General features: G+C 48.1%; 1 protein-coding gene across 6 annotated transcripts in view; it reads left to right on the top strand.

Annotated features, from left to right (window-relative positions):
- The first annotated feature begins 17297 nt into the window (after positions 1-17297).
- CDC42BPB (CDC42 binding protein kinase beta) overlaps positions 17298-18269 on the top strand; it is a 95344-nt gene continuing 94372 nt past the window's right edge. For 3 of the 6 annotated variants that reach the window (XM_048069767.2, XM_048069764.2, XM_048069763.2), the window contains exon 1: positions 17298-17551. In XM_048069767.2, coding sequence (XP_047925724.2) covers positions 17374-17551 — 178 coding nt within the window. In that variant the 5' untranslated portion in view covers positions 17298-17373. The remainder of the gene's footprint in view (positions 17552-18269) is intronic. The other 3 variants (XM_048069768.2, XM_048069766.2, XM_048069765.2) reach the window with 2 other exon arrangements.

Here is an 18269-nt window from a genome sequence, read left to right as displayed (position 1 = left end):
TCACCGCGTCAGTCCGTGCTCCGTTTAGGCCTAGGATGATCTGCTGTGACAAATGTAATTACAATCAGCACTACTACCCTGGTTATTTATTACTGTTATTTGAGTTGTTGTGATAATTTTCAGTCACATGAGAGCCTCTCTCTATTCCTCCCCTGACTTGTCCCTGTAAATGCATCCCCACCCTAAGGCAAGGAGCAGGTGGGCTCTTCTCTGGGGAACACACTGCGATGCTGCAAGTGGAGGGAGGTGCCAGCATCCCGATAAAATATAGGAAGTTGCCCAGGACAGACGCGCTCCTCATGCAGGGAACAGAGCTGGCGAGTGTGGATCTCTGGCCATCAGCACTTAGTCTTCATTCAAAGGGGCTGCCAGTGACAGCGCCGCGAGGAACATTGGTCTGTCACTTTATAACTGGTTTCCATGGAAAATACTGCGTCTCGGGGGGGTATGGATTCCCGTCAGGAAAAAGTAAAAAACGAAGGATCGGAGGGAGAAGCTGGATCCTGGGGGTGCTGCAGGGGAAGGAGCGGGGTTGGGGTGCGGGGTGCCTCAGTGGAGGTGGGCTTCCGCTTGCCGGCTGCCGGCACTCAGACGTAGCTGCCCCGGCACAGTACGGTGGCAGGGCTGTTGTTACCAACGCCCACCCTCGCAAAGGCCCGTCAGGGGTCTGCCTCACCCCCAGTCACCCGCTTCCCTCAGCCCCCACCACCCCAAGCCAGACCCGGCACCCGCGGGTCCCCCCAGAGCCGGGCACAGCCCCAAGCGCGTGTCACTAGAGGGCACTCGGGTTATTTTTTCCGGCGAGGCTGCGGTGTTGGTATTCCTGACACGCGCCGTGCTCCTGGGGCGGATCGGCGATGCCCTCCTGTGGGGCTGGGAGGACTTTCGGGGGGCTGCCATGGAGCGGGGCGGCGGTGCCAAGGGGTGCTGCTGGCGGATCCGGGAGGGCGGCGGGCCCTGCGTGCCACCAGCCCTGCTCCCGCATGCCAGCCCTCCGGCTGGCCCCGGGGGAGCCCGGGGGAAGGAGAGGGGCCCCAAGCCCGGGCTTTCAGCAGGCCACGGCTGCAGTGAGCTGAGCTTCAAGCAGAACAAGAGCACTGGCACCGCCAGCACTCGGTGCTGGGGCTGCAGGGGGCTGTGGGGCCGTGACGAATTCCCTGGTGGCTCCCCCAGCCCCGGAGCAGCCGTGTGGGAGAAGCACCCGCGGCAGCCTCGGCCTCACCGCCAGCCCCCAGCCCTCGCCAGGAGCAAAGCGCGCCTCCCTCCTCCGGCTGTGCACATTTCCCTCTCGCAAATGACGTCTCATTAGCTATAATGCCTTGTAAGCTGTAACTGGTATTCAAATCAAGGAGAAGGAGCGTATTTTCCCTTATTTATTGCCACTTTATTTGTAGTGGAGTAGCAGCTAGGGGCTCTGATTGGGACCCCCGTGTGCAAGACGTAATGAAAAGATGGTCCCTGCCCCAAAGAGCTTCCGGCTTAATTACCGAACAAGAGACAACAGATGGATGCCCCATACAGACAGGGAGGAGCACAAGGTAACAGGGAGACAATTATGATTAGCTTAATAAGCCGCGGTCACAGTACAACAGCTGCCTGCCATTGTCACTAATTGTCACTCCACTTGCTATGAAAGAATTTTTTCAGTTTAATCAAGAAATGTGCTCCGTCACCCGAGGGGGAGAAAGCCCAGGTATTTCCCTCTGCCTCACATCTCACTTCTCTGTCCCCCTGAGCCCACAGATCCAGGACACGCTGCTTCGACAGCAGCACCGGTGCAGGGCTCTCCCTGCCCCTGCTGCCCCCAGCCTGGCCCTGGGACGTGGCACCAGTTCCTGCCCCTCTGCTCCGGTTCCTGCGCGGCCTCGCGGTGAGTTGCTGGAGGAGCTGGAAACCATCGTGCCAGCAGGACGAGGAGCGAGCAGCAGGAGCACGTATGGCTGCTGGAGGGCTGGTGCTGTTCCACCACAGCCTGGCGGCTGAGCCCAGCTCTCTTTGTCTCTGTCAGTCTCTTTCTCCTCGCTGTGGTTCAGCCACACTGTAGGTATCCACTTCCAGCATCTTTCTTGTGCTCTGACACTGTGACTGTCCTAGCAAAAGACCAAATCGCTGGCCCTTTCATGCTTGAAGTAACCGTCAGGTTTTAAGTGGTGTTTAATTCAGTGCTGCTCCCAGCTGTAGCTTTCTGGAGTAGCCATTTTCCGTGTCTGCTTCTCCCGGGAGAGCTGCACTTTCTGCATGTCTACCCAGGCTGTGGTCTCGGATTAAACCCAGGCTGCAGCAGGCACAAATGCCCTGTGCTCCCCATGTTGTGGCCATCGTCCCTTCCCCTCACTGTGAGGAGCCTGGGGTGACTCGGACCATCCCATCTCCCCTCTCCACATCATACACCCCACCTCAGCCTGGAAATAATGAGTCGTGCCCTGGAGCAGAGGCTCTGGCTCACCCCAAGAGTTTGCAGCCATGTGCTTGCAGGGCCGTGCCAGCCCTGGGTAGCATCTCTGCTTCACACTGGGCTTGCTCCTAGTGAGGGGACAGGGCTGTGAGCTGTTTCCCTTGCTGGCCACAGGCTATGGCTTTGCAGGGAGCTCAGCCCATCCTCCCTCACCTCTGCACAGCCACGAAGCTGGAGGATCAGACTGTGCCTGCCCACACACCCCCCAAATGCCGCAGGCAGCTGTTGGGTAGGTCTGGCTGTGTCCTGCCTAGAAAAGCTGTTTCGGGGCACTTTGGTTTGTTTGTAGCTTCTTAAGAGCAAGAATCAAGCCACTTCTGCCTCGCCCCTCAGATCGCTCTGCATCTTTGGCTACTCTCATCCATGCAAGAGTGGACTAATTGTCCAGGCTGCTTGCCTAGATACATCACTTCTGTTAGAGCAGTAAGCTGCCAGGTTTATGAGCATTAATAGCTCCATATTTATTCCACTATCACAAAAAATATAATACAAACACTCAAAGATTTTATGGTAGCTGTTGCTGAATCATTGCAAAGTGGAATAACTTCTTCATTAAAAATTAGTCTGTCGTGTTTGCTTGCTTGGTTATCCAGGGTTGTATTTCTTTCCTTTTCCCAGCTGGTAAGTATCAACACGACAGGTACAAGCAAGACGCAGGATTAAGGGTGAGTGTAATTTTAAAATAAAACCTTCTGTGCTGAAAACTGACAACTGTATGGCAGTCAATCTGCTGCTGCTCCTTTCCTTCAGCTGAAGCGGGTATAAGTCACTAGAAAAGGAGGATGCCACAGGACATAGCAATGTGCTCAGTGCAGCCAAGGCCACTGAAGGAGGTCTCTTGGGGCCTCGTAGAACTTGATGGTTGGAAACGATTTCCCCATACACATTTTGCACCACGTGTCCTTGCAGTTGAAGTACCTACGAAGCGTGCCTAAGCAATGGTACTCTGCCAGGATGAAGGTTGGTGTTCCTCAGCCTTTCTGCAGCTCTGCTGAGGGGAATGGTTGCAGAAGCTCTGGAAATCTGTTGGTTTTCTACACCTTGGGAACGCAGAGCTCATTGCATTGCCAGCCAGCCCAGCAAAAAGGTGATAGGCATCGCGGGCAGCTAAAGGAGAGCCAGCGTAGATTTTGCAGAGTTCAGAAATGCTTGAACCAGTCCTGTCAGACAATATTCCCAAAAGACAAATACAGTCAAATATATCCCCCCCAAACCAACATAAACATGTATTAGAAAGAAAATACTGTTCTTTCTGAAGGATGCAGTAATCTATTTGAGACAGGGCTTGATAAAGCAGCGCTTCAGTGCCTTATTTACAATGATGAGACAGACGATGTGAAATGATGAGAAGTCTTGCATAACTAATTCACTGCAATGCTTCAAAGCTGTTAGTGGGATGATAGTAAGAGAAAATAGAGTGGATATTTTGTGCCAAGATTTTTAAAAAGCACTTCATAAGGAGAAAAGTTAAAGATTAATTAACTATTGGCTGTGTTATGATAGTGGAATAAAGCAGCCACTTAGATAGACAACTGGCTTAAAACAGCTTATGAGGGGAGGCTAGGACATGAGCAAACCAGTAAGCATTTGATTTTAAGACTTTAATAATCTGTAATGTCTTGTATTTTTAAATTACTAGGTTGGAATATGAAATATTAGTTACCAAAATTTGCAGGTTAAGACAACAGTCAGGGATTTAATAAGTAGGAAGGGAACTGGTCTGTGTGCAAGGCAGTTCTGTTCTGAAAGGCAGTTGTGAAAATTACAAACTGGAATTTTTTGCATGGTTATGTTTCATGTACAAGCAAGTGACATCTCTGTAACCACCTGCTTTGCAAACTGAACTGGAGATCCATGAGCATCAGTGGGAATATCTGTAGAGTCGGGTGCTTCTCAAAGTGAATCAGGGCATCAGTCCCTGACCCCAAGCCAATAAAGGAGAGATGTGCTTTAATGTTGATGACTAATGTGGAACGATAAATCAGGGAGAAATGCCAAGCTGCAAATAGCACTGTCATGCAATGCACTGCCAAGTATTTGGGAGTCCTATTCAGAAAAGTTTTGAGCTCATCAGCATTGTATGTAGCTGCAATAAAACTGGGAGAAATAAAGACATCACTGGTGGTATTGAATGCAGAATCTGCGCCATATGGTCAGTGGTAAGTGCATTTTGCTGATATTACAGCATGAAACAAGAGCAGTAGTTCCATAAATACTGTTTTAGGACTGGGCTAAATCTCATGAGCTATGGTAGGCTTATATGCTGCTCTTCCATTTAAGGGATCTTTAAGATGCAGTAAACATATGTTTCATATAGGGTAGGCTGCTCAGGAATTTGACTGTTCTGGCTAGCGTGGTTTTGTCTGGGTACTGTTTGAGGCTGAGTGACAGGGGTTGTGAGACAGAGAAGAAACTCACAGGCCATGCGGAAACAGGCACAAGAAGATACATTAAAAACACAGCTATTGCAGTGGGGGAGGAGAGCAGAGCGTATATCTCTCTCTGTGCCCAGCCTGAACCACAACAGCTGTGCTTTTGGATCAGGGCACTGCCTGAGGGTCCTTCAGGGCTGTAGGCAGCAAAATCATCTCAGGCTGTCTTGATTCCTGGGCTCTGGAAGGGCTGACTGTGTCCCTAGTACCGGGGTCTGCCTCTCCTGGGTGTTGCAGTTAGATCTCGCAGTCCTTGAAGAGCAGGTTCCAATGTTCTCACACTCTCATTTTTTTGCTTTCTCCAAACTGGGCATGCAATTTAGGTCACTGCCAACCCTTCCATTATTGTTTCAAACCTCCAAGCCAATAAAAATAGCTCGTAAAGGCTTTCATTTTATCTCCACCACCCATTTTTCAGTAATTCAGCAGGAACAGCCTGTGCCCTGCTGCTTTGCTGGTCCTAAGTTTCCCAAGTGTCTTTCACATCTTCTTCAAAATTTCTCAGCAAAGCAGGTTGGCTGTCTGGAAAACAGCTGCTCACTCTTCACCTTTGCCCACCTCTCTGTTGAGGAGCTCATTAAAGTCTTCCTTCTGTCTTTCTGCAGATGAATTCCTCATAACTAAAAGCTCCTGTTTTGTTCCTTATTGGGCATTTGCTATCTTCCCTTCACTGCCACTTTTGAAAATGCTCACATACTGCTAGGACTTCTACTCTGCCCTGTCATCTCCAGCAATCCACAAAATAAATGCTTGTGCTTTGTCCTATCAGACTTTTGCCCTCCCTTTTGGCTTTATCATGTTCCTCTGTCAGAGTCTGAACTGGATTTTGAATGCAAACTATCCATCGTGCTGCATGTTGATCTTCCATTGCTTTTGTGCCACCCTCACCAAACATTCCCTGTCTTGTTTATATCTGGAGATGCTAACATCCTTCATAACTCTCCTACAACACTCAGTCAAAACCCCAAGCTCTTCTTAGCATTTCTGTGATGTCCCTATCTAGAGTTGGGTTCCTCAAAGCCTCTGTGGTATTTCTACAGCTGTCCTTCATCTGGTTCTTCATCATGGAGGTATTTCTGTTATCAGCATTCCTACAAGCCACTGTCAGAGCTCTCCGACGCCTGGTGTTCTGGTTGTTTCTTTTGTCAGCCTGAGTTCCTTAGCAACCTGTCTTCTGGTTATATGTCAGTCGTTCCCCCTGCACCAGCAATTACTGAACTCCATTTCTACCAAATTTGGCAAAAGCACAGAAATAGCAAAGACACTGTCTGCCTGCAAGTTCTGTGAAAATGGGTGATTTAGTAAAGGAGAGAGGTTCTGCTTTTGTACCTTCCCAGAGAGAGGGGCAGGACTGGCTCCAGCCCTCTCCTACCGCCTGGCAAGCAGCACGGCCTGCCCAGCTTGCCAGGATGAGAGCCCAAAACAGGTAGGTGGGAGACAGGAGGGGAACTGGGAGTATTGTGACTAGCCAGGAGGAAGTGGTAAATGCTTTGGCACGTTGCAAGGCTGGAGGATACAGGCACGGGAAGGGTGGATACTCCAGCTGGAGTGCTGGAGGGGGGGCAGAGCTGGCTATGCTGCTGCGGAAATGCTATAGACGACAAGCAGAGGAACGAGCATTAGTGTGTGAATCCAGGCCACACATCCACTGGAAAATGTTTCCTGTGTTCTGCTGCTCCCGAATCCTTTCTATCTTGGATCAATATTGACTAACTGGTTGAGGTGATTAATAGCAACCTGGGCTCTGGAGTTGTGTACAGCCAGGCCACAGCTAGCTGGTCTGATTCCCTCATAGGTATTCATAGCACAAAGACTCTTTTACCATCTGATTGGTTTCTTCCTCTATTTTAGCACCGCAGTTCTCTTGCCCATTTCTTTCAACAACTTTGAGAAAGCTGTGATACGTCAGTACAGTTCATAGACTTCACAGACTGCTATTTTATCACTCACTTCAGCAGTGACTACTGACAAAGCAGATACCGTGCTCTCTTTTGTGTCCTGAAACAGCAAATTTATTTGCTGAGGGCTTCCAAACCAAGTGACTGCTAATAACCCAGGCTCACTATAACACATGCTCACACTGCATATTAGCTAACTTTCTTCTTCTGTAACACAGTGGGTTCGCTCATATTTAAAAGACAGACTTCCAGCTCCCTTACCTTTTGTATGGCTGGAATACTCCTCTAGTTGTGATGACTTGTTTTGGAGGCAACCTGACCTATATCAGATCAAAACAGTATATGTTCCAAGTATTTATTTCTTTTCTCATCATAAGCCACTTAATCACATTATAGCTAGTACCTTCCCAAGGTATATATGAGTTTCTTACAAATCACTTGTTTTATAAGAAAGAGATATTAAGCACATGCCCAGCCATAGTCTAAAGGACCACTAGATTGCTTCTTAGCTGGCACTGTCCTTCAGTATGACAGGGGAAGGAGTCTGCTAGCAAAACTCGGGGAAGTTTAGCTGTGTGCCCATGGGAACACAAAACCCTTTTGCATGGTCATGCAATAGCTAGAAAGGGCCATTTAAACACAATTACAGCTCATACTTTGTAATGAATGAGGCCCACAGCCCTGCCTCAAGGTAGTGAAAATGAAGTAAACATTCACTGAAGCCTAAGGAGTTATTCTCCAGGGGAAATCCAGTAGGCAGGAGGAGACGCAGGCAGAACAGGAAAAGGTGTTAACTTGCAAGACATCTGGGCTTAACCTGAGCCAACTGCATAAAAATGTCACATCCTGTCCCACGCAGACAGGACAGCTACTCACAGCAGCACCGACAAGCCAGAGGGACGCGGCCAGTCTGACCAGGCCGTGCCTCGGCAGGTCAGGGCCTGCTGCAAAACGCCACAGATACGTGAGGCTGCTGACGTGGTGCAGGTGTAAAAATCCTGGGATAGGTGTCCAGGGCTCAGCATGGCTCTGACTGGGGCTGCTGCCCTGCATCCCGGGTGTGTGGCATCACACAATGCTGTCCTTGTGCTTTGAGGGGGCTCCAGCAGGATCCCGCAAAGGAAACTGCGTGTTGCCTCATGCAGCAATGGCTGCTCCTCTAACAGGCTCTCTCAAGTCAGATGGTTTTGGAGTAACATAGATGGGTGTATATTACCAGTGAGAGACTGACAAGGTGGTTAGCTTAGCACACTCTTCATTATATTCAGAGGAGAGGGTGTTTCAGCCCTGCTGAGCAGTGGCTTATCTGGTTCTCTAACTCTGAAGCTTGGCTCCAGGGGTGACATCCTCTCTAGTCCCACAACAAAGCTGGTTTCTCCCAGAAAAGATGACAGATACGTAGCCAACAATGTGCCCTTGCTGCAAAAAAGGGCTGCATTAGGCAAAGTATCACCAGCAGGTCAAGAGAGGTGACCCTTCCCTCTGCTCAGCACTGGTCAGGCCGCACCTGGGGTGCTGTGCCCGGTTCTGGACCTCCAGTACAAGAGACCTGGGCACACTGCAGAGAGCGCAACAGGAGGCCCCAAGATGCTGGAGGGCCTGGAGCACCTCTCCTGTGAGGGGAGGCTGAGGGAGAAGAGGAGCCTTGGGGGGGGGGGGGGGGGGGCGGATCTTTTCCATGTGTATAAATACACATGGAAAGGGTGTAAAGAGGATGGAGCCAGGGTCCTTTTGGTGGTGTCCAGTGCCAGGAGAAGAGGCACTGAACACTGGAACACAAGAAGTTCTGTCTGAACATGGAGAGGCACTTCTTTACTGTGCAGGTGATGGAACACTAGAATGGGTTGTCCAGAGAGGTTGTGCAGTCTCCCTCCTTGGAGATCTTCAAAAGCCGCCTGGACGTGGTCTTGGGCAGCCTGCTCTGGGTGGCCCTGCTTGAGCAGAGGTGGGACCAGGTGGCCTCCAGAGGTCCCTGCCAACCTCAGCCATTCTGTGGTTCTGTGGAACCACAGAAGATCATGCATAATACCTAGACTCCCAGCACTGTCAAAAAGGTGACCTCGACTTTCTATTATGACAATGAGTGATTACATTTGGAAGCCGTCCCTGAGATTCTGCTTGAGCTGAAGCCTGCTGTGAGTACTTTGCATTTACTCTTAGAAACTACACCCAGCTGGATGGTTCAGGGAAAAAATGTATTTAAATTAGGCTTGTGGATTTGCATCTTAATCGTGTTATCATGATTAAGTAGTACCTCGGTGTTACCTGAGGCAAACATAAGCTACACACCTAAATGAAACCTGAAACAGTCAACCCCCTTCTGCTTTACATATATTATGTCAGTTCAGATTTTCATATCCGCAGGGCAATTCATAGATTGGCAAGTGGCATCTCAACGATTGAAAGAGACAGCCTTGCCCAGGACAGGCACCAATTAATTGCAGTAGCGATGGATGCTTCGAAATAATGTGTCCTGTTCCTGGACTGCCACAAAATTAAATTTAGGCCTTGTCCTACTCCCAGCAAAATCAATAGCAGGGTCAGCTGGACATCAGTGGATTTCAATGAAGTTATGACAATTTCTACCAGCTGAAGATCAGCCCTGGGGAGTTTAGTTATTGACATCGTGAGCCTCTGCAGTTTGCTGCTGACTCCAATGAAGCCATGACAATTTATTGTAGCTGTGGATCTGTCCCCCTCCTACTTAACATCAGGAAGAGAAGAAGCCTCTGTTTAACCATTAATCCTCTTAGAAAGAGCAATCATGACTGCATGCTCTTCTGGGTTGTGCAGCCTGAGCACTCCGCCTGTGGCGATGGCCACTGAAGAGTCATCATTTCTGCACTTAGAAACGTCCCTGTTTCCCCATCACAGCTAACAGACTCGGAACAACAAGTAATAACCACAGCAGCTGCCTCCTCGGATGCTGTATGCCTGCCCATACATCTTGCATGGGGGAACAGCTCTCTGAACCCGTGACTGCTTGCAGAATCCCTCCCTCCTGCTCCTCCCACGGCCCCTGATGGCTGGAGGACCTCCAAGCCACGGATTTGGGTTCCTGGTACCATGTCGGATTTGGGTTCCTGGTACCATGTCGTAGTCATTACTTGCTCTTTTGTCACTGAAAACAGGGCTTTGGTAAAGTATGTGTGAAGCAGTAAAGCGTATGTGTGACATTGTCACACAGAGGATCAGATCAGACGCTGACTCAACCCCACGTTAGCAGGAATTGCACCCACACCCAAAATGGAGAGACTGCAACGCTGTGTTTAGTCATGTCTGCAAGTTAAAACCCCACAGACGCAGCTCCTTATGGCCTTATGTAGGTCGTTTCAACATTGTTCTGTACAGACACAACTATACAGAGCATCTGAAAAGAAAAAAAGATAACGTGGGGACACCAAGATGGCATTTTATTGTCGAGTGGTTGAGGGCTGATTACCACAGAGCCAGCTGGAGGCCAGTGCAGAACTAGAAGTTGTCCTTTCCTTCTCCTTCGCCAAAGTTAGCGAGCAAAGCTGGCTGCTACTCCTTCTGAGAGGGGGTGAATGCACTCCCACAAGCACCACCAGCCACCACACAACCCCCAACCCGAATTAGCTGATGCATGTCCAGCTCTTCAGGGTCTCTCCTAGCTTTTTGTCTCTCCTTCCCCTCCATTCCTGCTGGCAGCGTGACCCCTACAGACCCCTGCGAAGTCCCACCGGGTGCCACCAGCATGTACCCGAGGATGAGCAGCTCATCGCCAGTCGCTGTGAGGAGGCAGCTGTGAGGAGGGCAGTCAGGCCAGGCCAGCACTCACATTCACCTGCAGTGCTGCGAAGCTTGGATCTCTTCTGAATCGCTGTCAATATTGCTGGAAATTGTGGAAACTGCTGGCATAATGTGTGAGATGGAGGGCTTCCGCACAGCTTTGTGAAGACCAGGTAAGCCAGAAGCCAAAGGTAGCAGTGTCGGTGTAAATCCAGCCGGAGTGCCTCTGGACGTGTAAGGGTGCTGCTAGGATCAGCCTACAGCTTGGGTGAACGCTTTGTTAGAGCAAATGAATAGCAGCAAAATGTCTTTTTCGCACATTGTCAGAAAAAAGTCATTTTGTTTTTGGAAGAGGCTCTATTGAACAGGAAAGTGAGAATTACCCAGAGATGCCTTTCAGGGTATTTGATACTGAAGATAGTACAGTTATTTTCTTCACTGCCCCAGGATACTGTGAATAAATTGAAGCCATTTTGGTCCCACCTCTGCCTTTCTGAACAGTGCCTGGAAATTCATAACAAAACACCAGCAGCCAAAGGTGGCTTGCCAGGTCACCATTACCGAAGAAGTAGAAGTGTTTTCCGCACAACATCTCCTGCTGCTTTTTGGACATTGTATAACTGTATTTTTTCCTGAATGCTGTTTATGCTCTGCCTCTTACAAGCAGATTGGAATATTTTCTGATTTCAACTTCTCATTACCAAAAAAATAAAAGATTATCTATGGATTCTCCATTGTGGAGAGGGAACCAGGGAAGAGAATGCAATAGAACTCACTTTTTATTATTATTATTATTATTTTGATTATACATTTTCTGAAAATCAAAGAGCACTCTGTCATAGAAGAATGAAGTATGTATTAAAGTAACGTTACTTAAAATGCAAAAATATTTCATTCAAAGCAGACTAGTTCTTTTCCTTGTAGGTAGATTTAGTTGTGCTTATCTCCATGGGAACACTGCTATTAAAGTCAGTGACATTTTTTTAAAGGTACAGAAGAGAAGACAGACTGAAGAAGTTTTTTCTTTTTTTTCTTCTCCAGTCATTCTTCTCAAGACACTAAGAAAAAATAAAATAATAAAATGCAGCATTAATTTAAAATGCAATATGAAAAACACTGCTACTCTCAGCAACCCAAGGGAACTAATCCTATAGATTAGCTAAGAAAAAGGAACGTATTTCTTTTTTGCATATATCACCTAAAATTTCTCTTATTCTCCACAAGGAACAATACTGCTTTGTGCTTGGCTGAACCATGGTGCCAGCGTATCTAGCAAAATAAATCATTAAATAAAAATCCACAAAACAAAATAGGATAATCTTGGTACAGCATCTACTCAGGCGCAAAAAATTGCCTCTAGCAACACGATGCTTTTCACACTTTGAACAAAGATTGATCTGACTGAGTCTGGCAGATGTGAGGTTGCAGTAACACAATACTATTAAATGACAAAATGGCAACTATACAGATAGCAAAACATGGTGCTGCTACTTGCAAGATGTCGTAATTGTTGACAAGTACTTGTTGTTGTTGTTTTTTATCATCCCTACTGCTTCCACCTCCTTTGAAGATCCCTGAAGTAGCATGAGTCTAACTGGTTTTTGTTTTGTTTTGCCAGTCTTTCAACATTATCACGTGCCTAAACAGACTAGATCACGGAGCCAATGCTTTTCTTGGGATATTGTGGACTTGAAATCAGAACTGAAATAAAATTGAGCTGTTGTGTTGCCTAAATGTGGTGATGAAATTCTGTTCCAGATGTCCGCAACAATGACCTCATCTAAAACCGCAATTCCCTGACACTTCAGTCATTTTCAGTCAAATTCTGAAAAAAGAAAAAAAGAAAGAAGAAAAAAAAAAAGAACAAGTGGCCTCATAATGATTTTGATGGAAACAGCTGCCCACTTCAGTTAATGCTACTCTCAAGACGTGAATGGAATGAGAAGCCAGTTAATTTGATGTGATCCATTTCAGGCTCCTTGTATTAAACTGCCTGTAATCAGGAAACATACTGATCAATACCCATGATGGTTTCCTGAAATAGCAGCAGGGAGGCAAGTTCCCTTCTTTCAGGTGAACTTTAAATAGACATAAATTACTGAGAAAGAAAACAATATGAGTAAGAAAAAATATTGAGGAGGAAACAATGTGTTTGGGAACCTGCTGCATCTAGACTGGAAGAAGTGACAGGTTTGTATGGTTTCTGAGCCTGTGACAGCTTCTTGCTCATTAAATCCATCAAAGCAAACCAGGCAGAAGTGACATATCCCTAAAAGAATCTACCAATACATCTGAGGATTTTTTTCTTCTTTATTTTTTTTTCTCTTTAAGAAAGCACCCACCAAGTGCAAAATCTTTTCATATTCTAGTATACCTCACCTTCACTTCAAAATATTGTGTTATACTATGACTGAATTCTAGGTACGTACAAGAGCAAAGCAGAAGCACTGCCAGCAAATGCACTTAATGGCAGAATGCACTTAGTAGAAGGTGGCCTGCCAAATGGCTTTGCTGCTATTTTTTTTCTTATTATTGTTATGAGAAAGCATTTTAGTGAAAATTGGAAATGAACAGACTCTCGGCTCTTCCCAGCACTTCTTCATGAACAACTTCCCTTTCTTTCCTCCCACTTCACTCATCATCATGTGCAAAAGACAAGAGCATCTGTGAAATCCCCTTGCTAAACTAGTCCATTAGCAGTGAGCTGAAGCAGACAGAGCTCCCTGGAAGATGAAGCAGAGTTCTAGCATCCGTCATCCTACCAAGAGACGTTGTCTTGAGAAATCTTGTGCTCACTTCTCACCATTGCTAACCCCACACAGTCTCCAGTGGCGACTTAGCTGTTGTATTTAATATTGACTATCTTACCTCAGTGCTCAGGCTTACATGATGAAATGTCATCAAATACAGCCCCCACTGACAGATTATTTTTGGCATCCAGTCTGGATGACAGCTGTAGATTCACACTGCTTTTGGCAATACGGAATTTTTTAGAGTATTGCCAAATACAAACAGTGATGGAAAGGTGACAGTTTCCTAAAAAATAATTCCAGGAAGGAAACTCTATGATAACAAGAAGAAATAAACCAGTCATGTTGCTCTTAGCTAGATTTAACTCCTTATATTCTACTTTTTGAATTTTATTACTATGAGCTTTCTCTGATTTCAATTTAATTATATTTTGTATTCTGAATCCTTGGAAAACTCCCTTGCCTCACATTAGTGAGCTTCTCTCTCAGCGAGAAATTCCATCTAATTTCCTTAATGAGTAGAATATATTTACGTCTTCTAGCTAGGTTTTCTAGCTGTTCAGAGTCTCCCCTTTGCTTATTAATGTAAAAACAATTGAAACAAAAAGCAAATAAAGTTGCAACTTGGTATTTTTTACTCTTTATCTAGAATTCTGTCTCAATGTGAGAAAGTAGGTATTTGTGATGCCTTCACTTTTTTTTTTTTTTTTAGCGTGAAGACCTTAATTTTTAATGAGCAATATTTGCATTTTCTGTCCATAGACTTCCCTATTTCTTTATTCTTCTCAATTCCAAACTGATCTGTGGGTGGATTTTCCTGAAGTCATAAAGCAGTGACACAGCTATTTCCTGTTGCCATCAAAATTCTGTAACAGAATTTCTCCCTCTAGTAGTTACTAAGTTACCTGGAGAACAGCCAAAAAGAAAAAAGGAAAAAAAAAAAAAGAAAAGAAAAAAAAAAAGGAGAGGAAAGAGACTTAAGTTGATTAGTTCTGAAGGAACTTTTCGGTAGCCATATGGACTTTTTGCCTTCAGTTCTGCAAATCTGCAATGATTTCAGAAAATATATGTGAGAACCCTTTTGCTTACATTTTGTCTCACAAAAAAAAAAAAAAGAGGATTTTTAAAATCAGAACAGTCCCAGAAAAGGGGGCTGTATTTTTCCACTGAAATATACCACAGGAAAAAGGAACCAGTAAGATGGATCATTTAATTCATTTTAGCCAGATCACATTTATTTTTAGTATATGGAGTTGGCACACATGAGTAACAGAAGTAGAATACCTTCAGCTACATTTTCAAGCTTACATACATTTTTTAATAAAAATACCAAATGTCACTTTTCAGCTAGGTAGTTTTTTTTTTTTTTAACTGGAAACCTTGCTGTGAAAATCCAGCTTTATTTACAATACACAAAACTTGTAACCCTTCACAAGATTTTTTGAAATCTTTCAGCTAATTCTGAAATAACTACAGAACGACTCATATACCTTTTCACATGCGGGTTCGATACACTAAACCTTCCCTGGTTGTTAAAGCAGGCTTCAATATCATCTGCCATCCATCTGCTGTCTTCCCAGCATAGGACCTGATTCTCCAGTGATCGGTGTAAGTCAGGAATAGCTCTTGAAATCCCTGAACCCTACTAATGTAGAACAGACCAAGGAGACTGGTAGGCAGAAAACGGCTCTGCCTTCATCGAGCTGCAGTTTCCTTTATACTCTCTTCCTTGCTGAAGGAGGTTGTGATAATCACCATCTGCAGGAACAGATAAGAAGCGAAAGATAGATATTATAACTTTCTCTTCTATTATTGTAACAAACTACTGTATCTTTAGAACCCTGCTTCATTGCCCTGATCAGCTGTCCAAAAATGAGTCTCCAAAGTGGTAATAAGTGGAAAATGTTAAACTCTCATTTTAAATAAAGCAGTAACACCAGGGGAAAAAAATGGGATTGTTAAAATGCTAAGAATGCTGAAAATTAATGCATCTATGATATTAAACAGTTTGAGGTCAGGTGAAACAACTGTAACCAGGGAGAAACAGAGAGGGAGAACAATGAAAACTTGTGAAAGAATATGCTGTGAAATATTTTTTTTCAAGTAGATTTTTGCAGAAGGAAGTACAAAGATACAGAAGTCATTTGGAAAAAAAAAAAAGTTAATCCACTGTGGCTTTTCTTTGTTTTAAAATTATATGTTCTCAGTAAAAAAAAACAACTGTGATTCACAGTATCCTCTTCTGAACTGCATTTTTTAGAATTAACAAGCCCCAACATGCCTATACCTTTTTGATCCAGGTAGTAGGTCCAAATGCACAGCATGCTGTTATTATGACCCGAATAGCTTTCAGATACAATAGGTATTTGGTGTCAAAGAGATATCAGACATGCCTGAGGGGCAACAGCTCCTAAAAACAGTATTTCTGTAATCACTTGCTGGACCTCCGTCATGTTGGGAGCAATACCTTCTGCTCCATAATGCCCCGTCTAGCTCTGTCTGGCTGTGCTCCTGACCTCTTGAAAAGGGCAGCTCCCTGTATGCAGCATTGGCTGGGTCTGACCCTCAAGGTGATGGTCGAGATCATTCAGGTCTTTCAACAACTTCACACATCACTTTCTGACCATGAAGGGCCCCAGCAACTGCAACTACTGCCACGCAAACCCCTGCCTAGCTCCAGCTCCTGGAGGCAGGAGGTTTCCTAGCTCTGACAGACCCAGCGCTGAGCTGCCTCCCATCTCCATGCGATGATTTCAGGATGGAAATGAGGAGACATTTCTCCTCAGAAAGAGCAGTCAGGCATTGGAATGGGTTGGCCAGGGAGGTGGTGGAGTCACCGTCCCTGGGGGTGTTCAAGGAAAGGTTGGATGTGGTGCTCAGGGACATGGTTTAGTGGGTGGCATTGGTGGTAGGGTGGTTGTTGGACCAGATGATCTTGGAGGGCTTTTCCAACCTTAATGATTCTGTGATTTTCAGCACACCTCGCTCCATCTAATCACCTGGGGAGATGAGGAAGGAAAAGGCATCCTTCCCAGTATAGTTTTGCATCGGGACCTGACTGGCCGCATTCCTAGAGAGGTAAACTCCCATCACGCTATTCAGCATCTTGCCTTGAGGTGCTGCAATCTCCAGAGAGAACAGTTCTCAGAATAAATTGAAATGCAAAAAAAAAATAATATATATATATATATATTTAAAAAAAGGCACTGCAGAAAGCTTGAGAGCCTTGCACCCAGCTCCTCCAGGTGAGCGTGGAGAACAGCTGCTAAGGCACAGGTCTGCCTCAACCACCGGCAAGGCAGGGGGCTGCCAGAGGTGCCAGTTCCTGGTGACACCAGGGATGGACAAGAGGGAGTGACACCAGGGGGTGACAAGAGAGGTGACAACGGGGGGAGACAACGGGGGTGACACCAGGGATGGACACCAGGGGTGACCCCAGGGGTGGACCCCATGGGGTGACACCAGCCCAGGGGGAAAACTGCTGTCCCTCGGGGGAAGCCGTGGCCTGGCAGAGCCCAGGTCACCCCCCAGAGCACCGCACCCCGCCAGCAGTGCGGGGACCCCCTCCACAAAGCCCTACAACGGCAGGCCACGGGGCGACGAAAGTGCTGACGAGAACACGCAGCCCCCCCCCCCCCTTTATCCCCGTGGCGAATCTGCGGGGACGGTTCCACAGACCGAACAACCCCCTCCTCCCCCCCGCAGCTACGGCGCGGCGCAGGGACCAGTCCCGTCCCCCCCCCCCCCCCGCGGGGCCCCTCCCCGCGCCGCTCTCGCGGCGTTCGGGGCGTGCCCGGGGAGGAGCCGAGCGCCGCCGAACGCAGCCGAGCGCCGCCGGAGGTTGCCGAGCGGAGCCGAGCGGGCGCGGCCCTTCCCGCCGCCGGGGCGAGGCCGGAGCGGGAGCGGCCGGGGCGCGGCCCATGGAGCGGCCGCGCCTGAGGCGGAGCCCGCGGAAGGAGCCGCTCGGCCCCGGCGCGGCCGGGAGGAGGCGGCGGGGCTGAGGGGGGGGGGGAGCCCCGTGTGTGGTGCCGGTACCGGTGGTGGTGGTGGTGGTGGTGGTGGTGGTGCCCGGGCTGCTCGGCACCATGTCGGCCAAGGTGCGGCTGAAGCGCCTGGAGCAGCTGGTGCTGGACGGGCCGCAGCGCAACGACAGCGTGCTGAGCGTGGAGACCCTGCTCGACCTCCTGGTCGGCGTCTACGCCGAGTGCAGCCGCGACTCGCCGCTCCGCAGGGACCGATACGTCTCCGACTTCCTCGAGTGGGGTGAGCCCGGCGCCGGGGGGCGGCTGGGGGAGGCGAGGGGAGGGCCCCCCGGGGGGGTGCTGGGCCTCCTCTGCCCCTCAGGGGGGTGCTGGGCCTCGCCCCTTACATCCCCCCCCCCCCCGTTCCCCGTGCCCTGCTGTAAGGGGCTCTGCCTCCCCCCAAACGCCAGGGCATTGCCTCCCGGCCCTCCAGGGCTGCTGGAGGTCCTCGGGGCTGTGTGTGTGCCCCTCCGAGGGCCGGCGGGTGCTCCTGGCCCAGCGCTCCGTAATTCGGGCATGCCCCCGCAGGCCGGCGGGGCTGCAGGCGGCCCTCGTGTGACACCTTTGTGTGGTGGCGTCGGGGCTCTGGGGTAACAGGAACCCGCAGCAGAGCGGGGCGTGCTGACAAAAGGAGACGTGGGCACCCGGGGTGAGGCTGAGGATGAAAGTTGGCTGTCCTGCGTGGCGCGCGGACTGCGGAGAGCCTCCCCCGGTGCGTGCTTAAACGAATTTATGTTCAAACGGCCCGTGGTGGCCGACTGGTTTATTCAGCTGAGTAAGTTATGAATAATAATTCACGGTGAAGGTGACTTAACTTCTCCGTGGAGTGGGAACTGGCGTGAAGGAAGGAGAGAGCGTTGCTCACGAGGATGTTGTCCCGTTCGTCAGCTGTTCCATGCGTGTACAGTTAATTGGGCTCTTAAAGATATCTGTTAATAAGAAAAACAAAAAAAAAAAAC

The sequence above is a fragment of the Anser cygnoides genome, chromosome 5 (assembly GCF_040182565.1).
Source record: "Anser cygnoides isolate HZ-2024a breed goose chromosome 5, Taihu_goose_T2T_genome, whole genome shotgun sequence".
Lineage (NCBI taxonomy): Eukaryota > Metazoa > Chordata > Aves > Anseriformes > Anatidae > Anser > Anser cygnoides.
The sequence above is the reverse complement of the archived record's forward strand: the minus strand, read 5'-3'. Positions and strand labels throughout refer to the sequence as shown.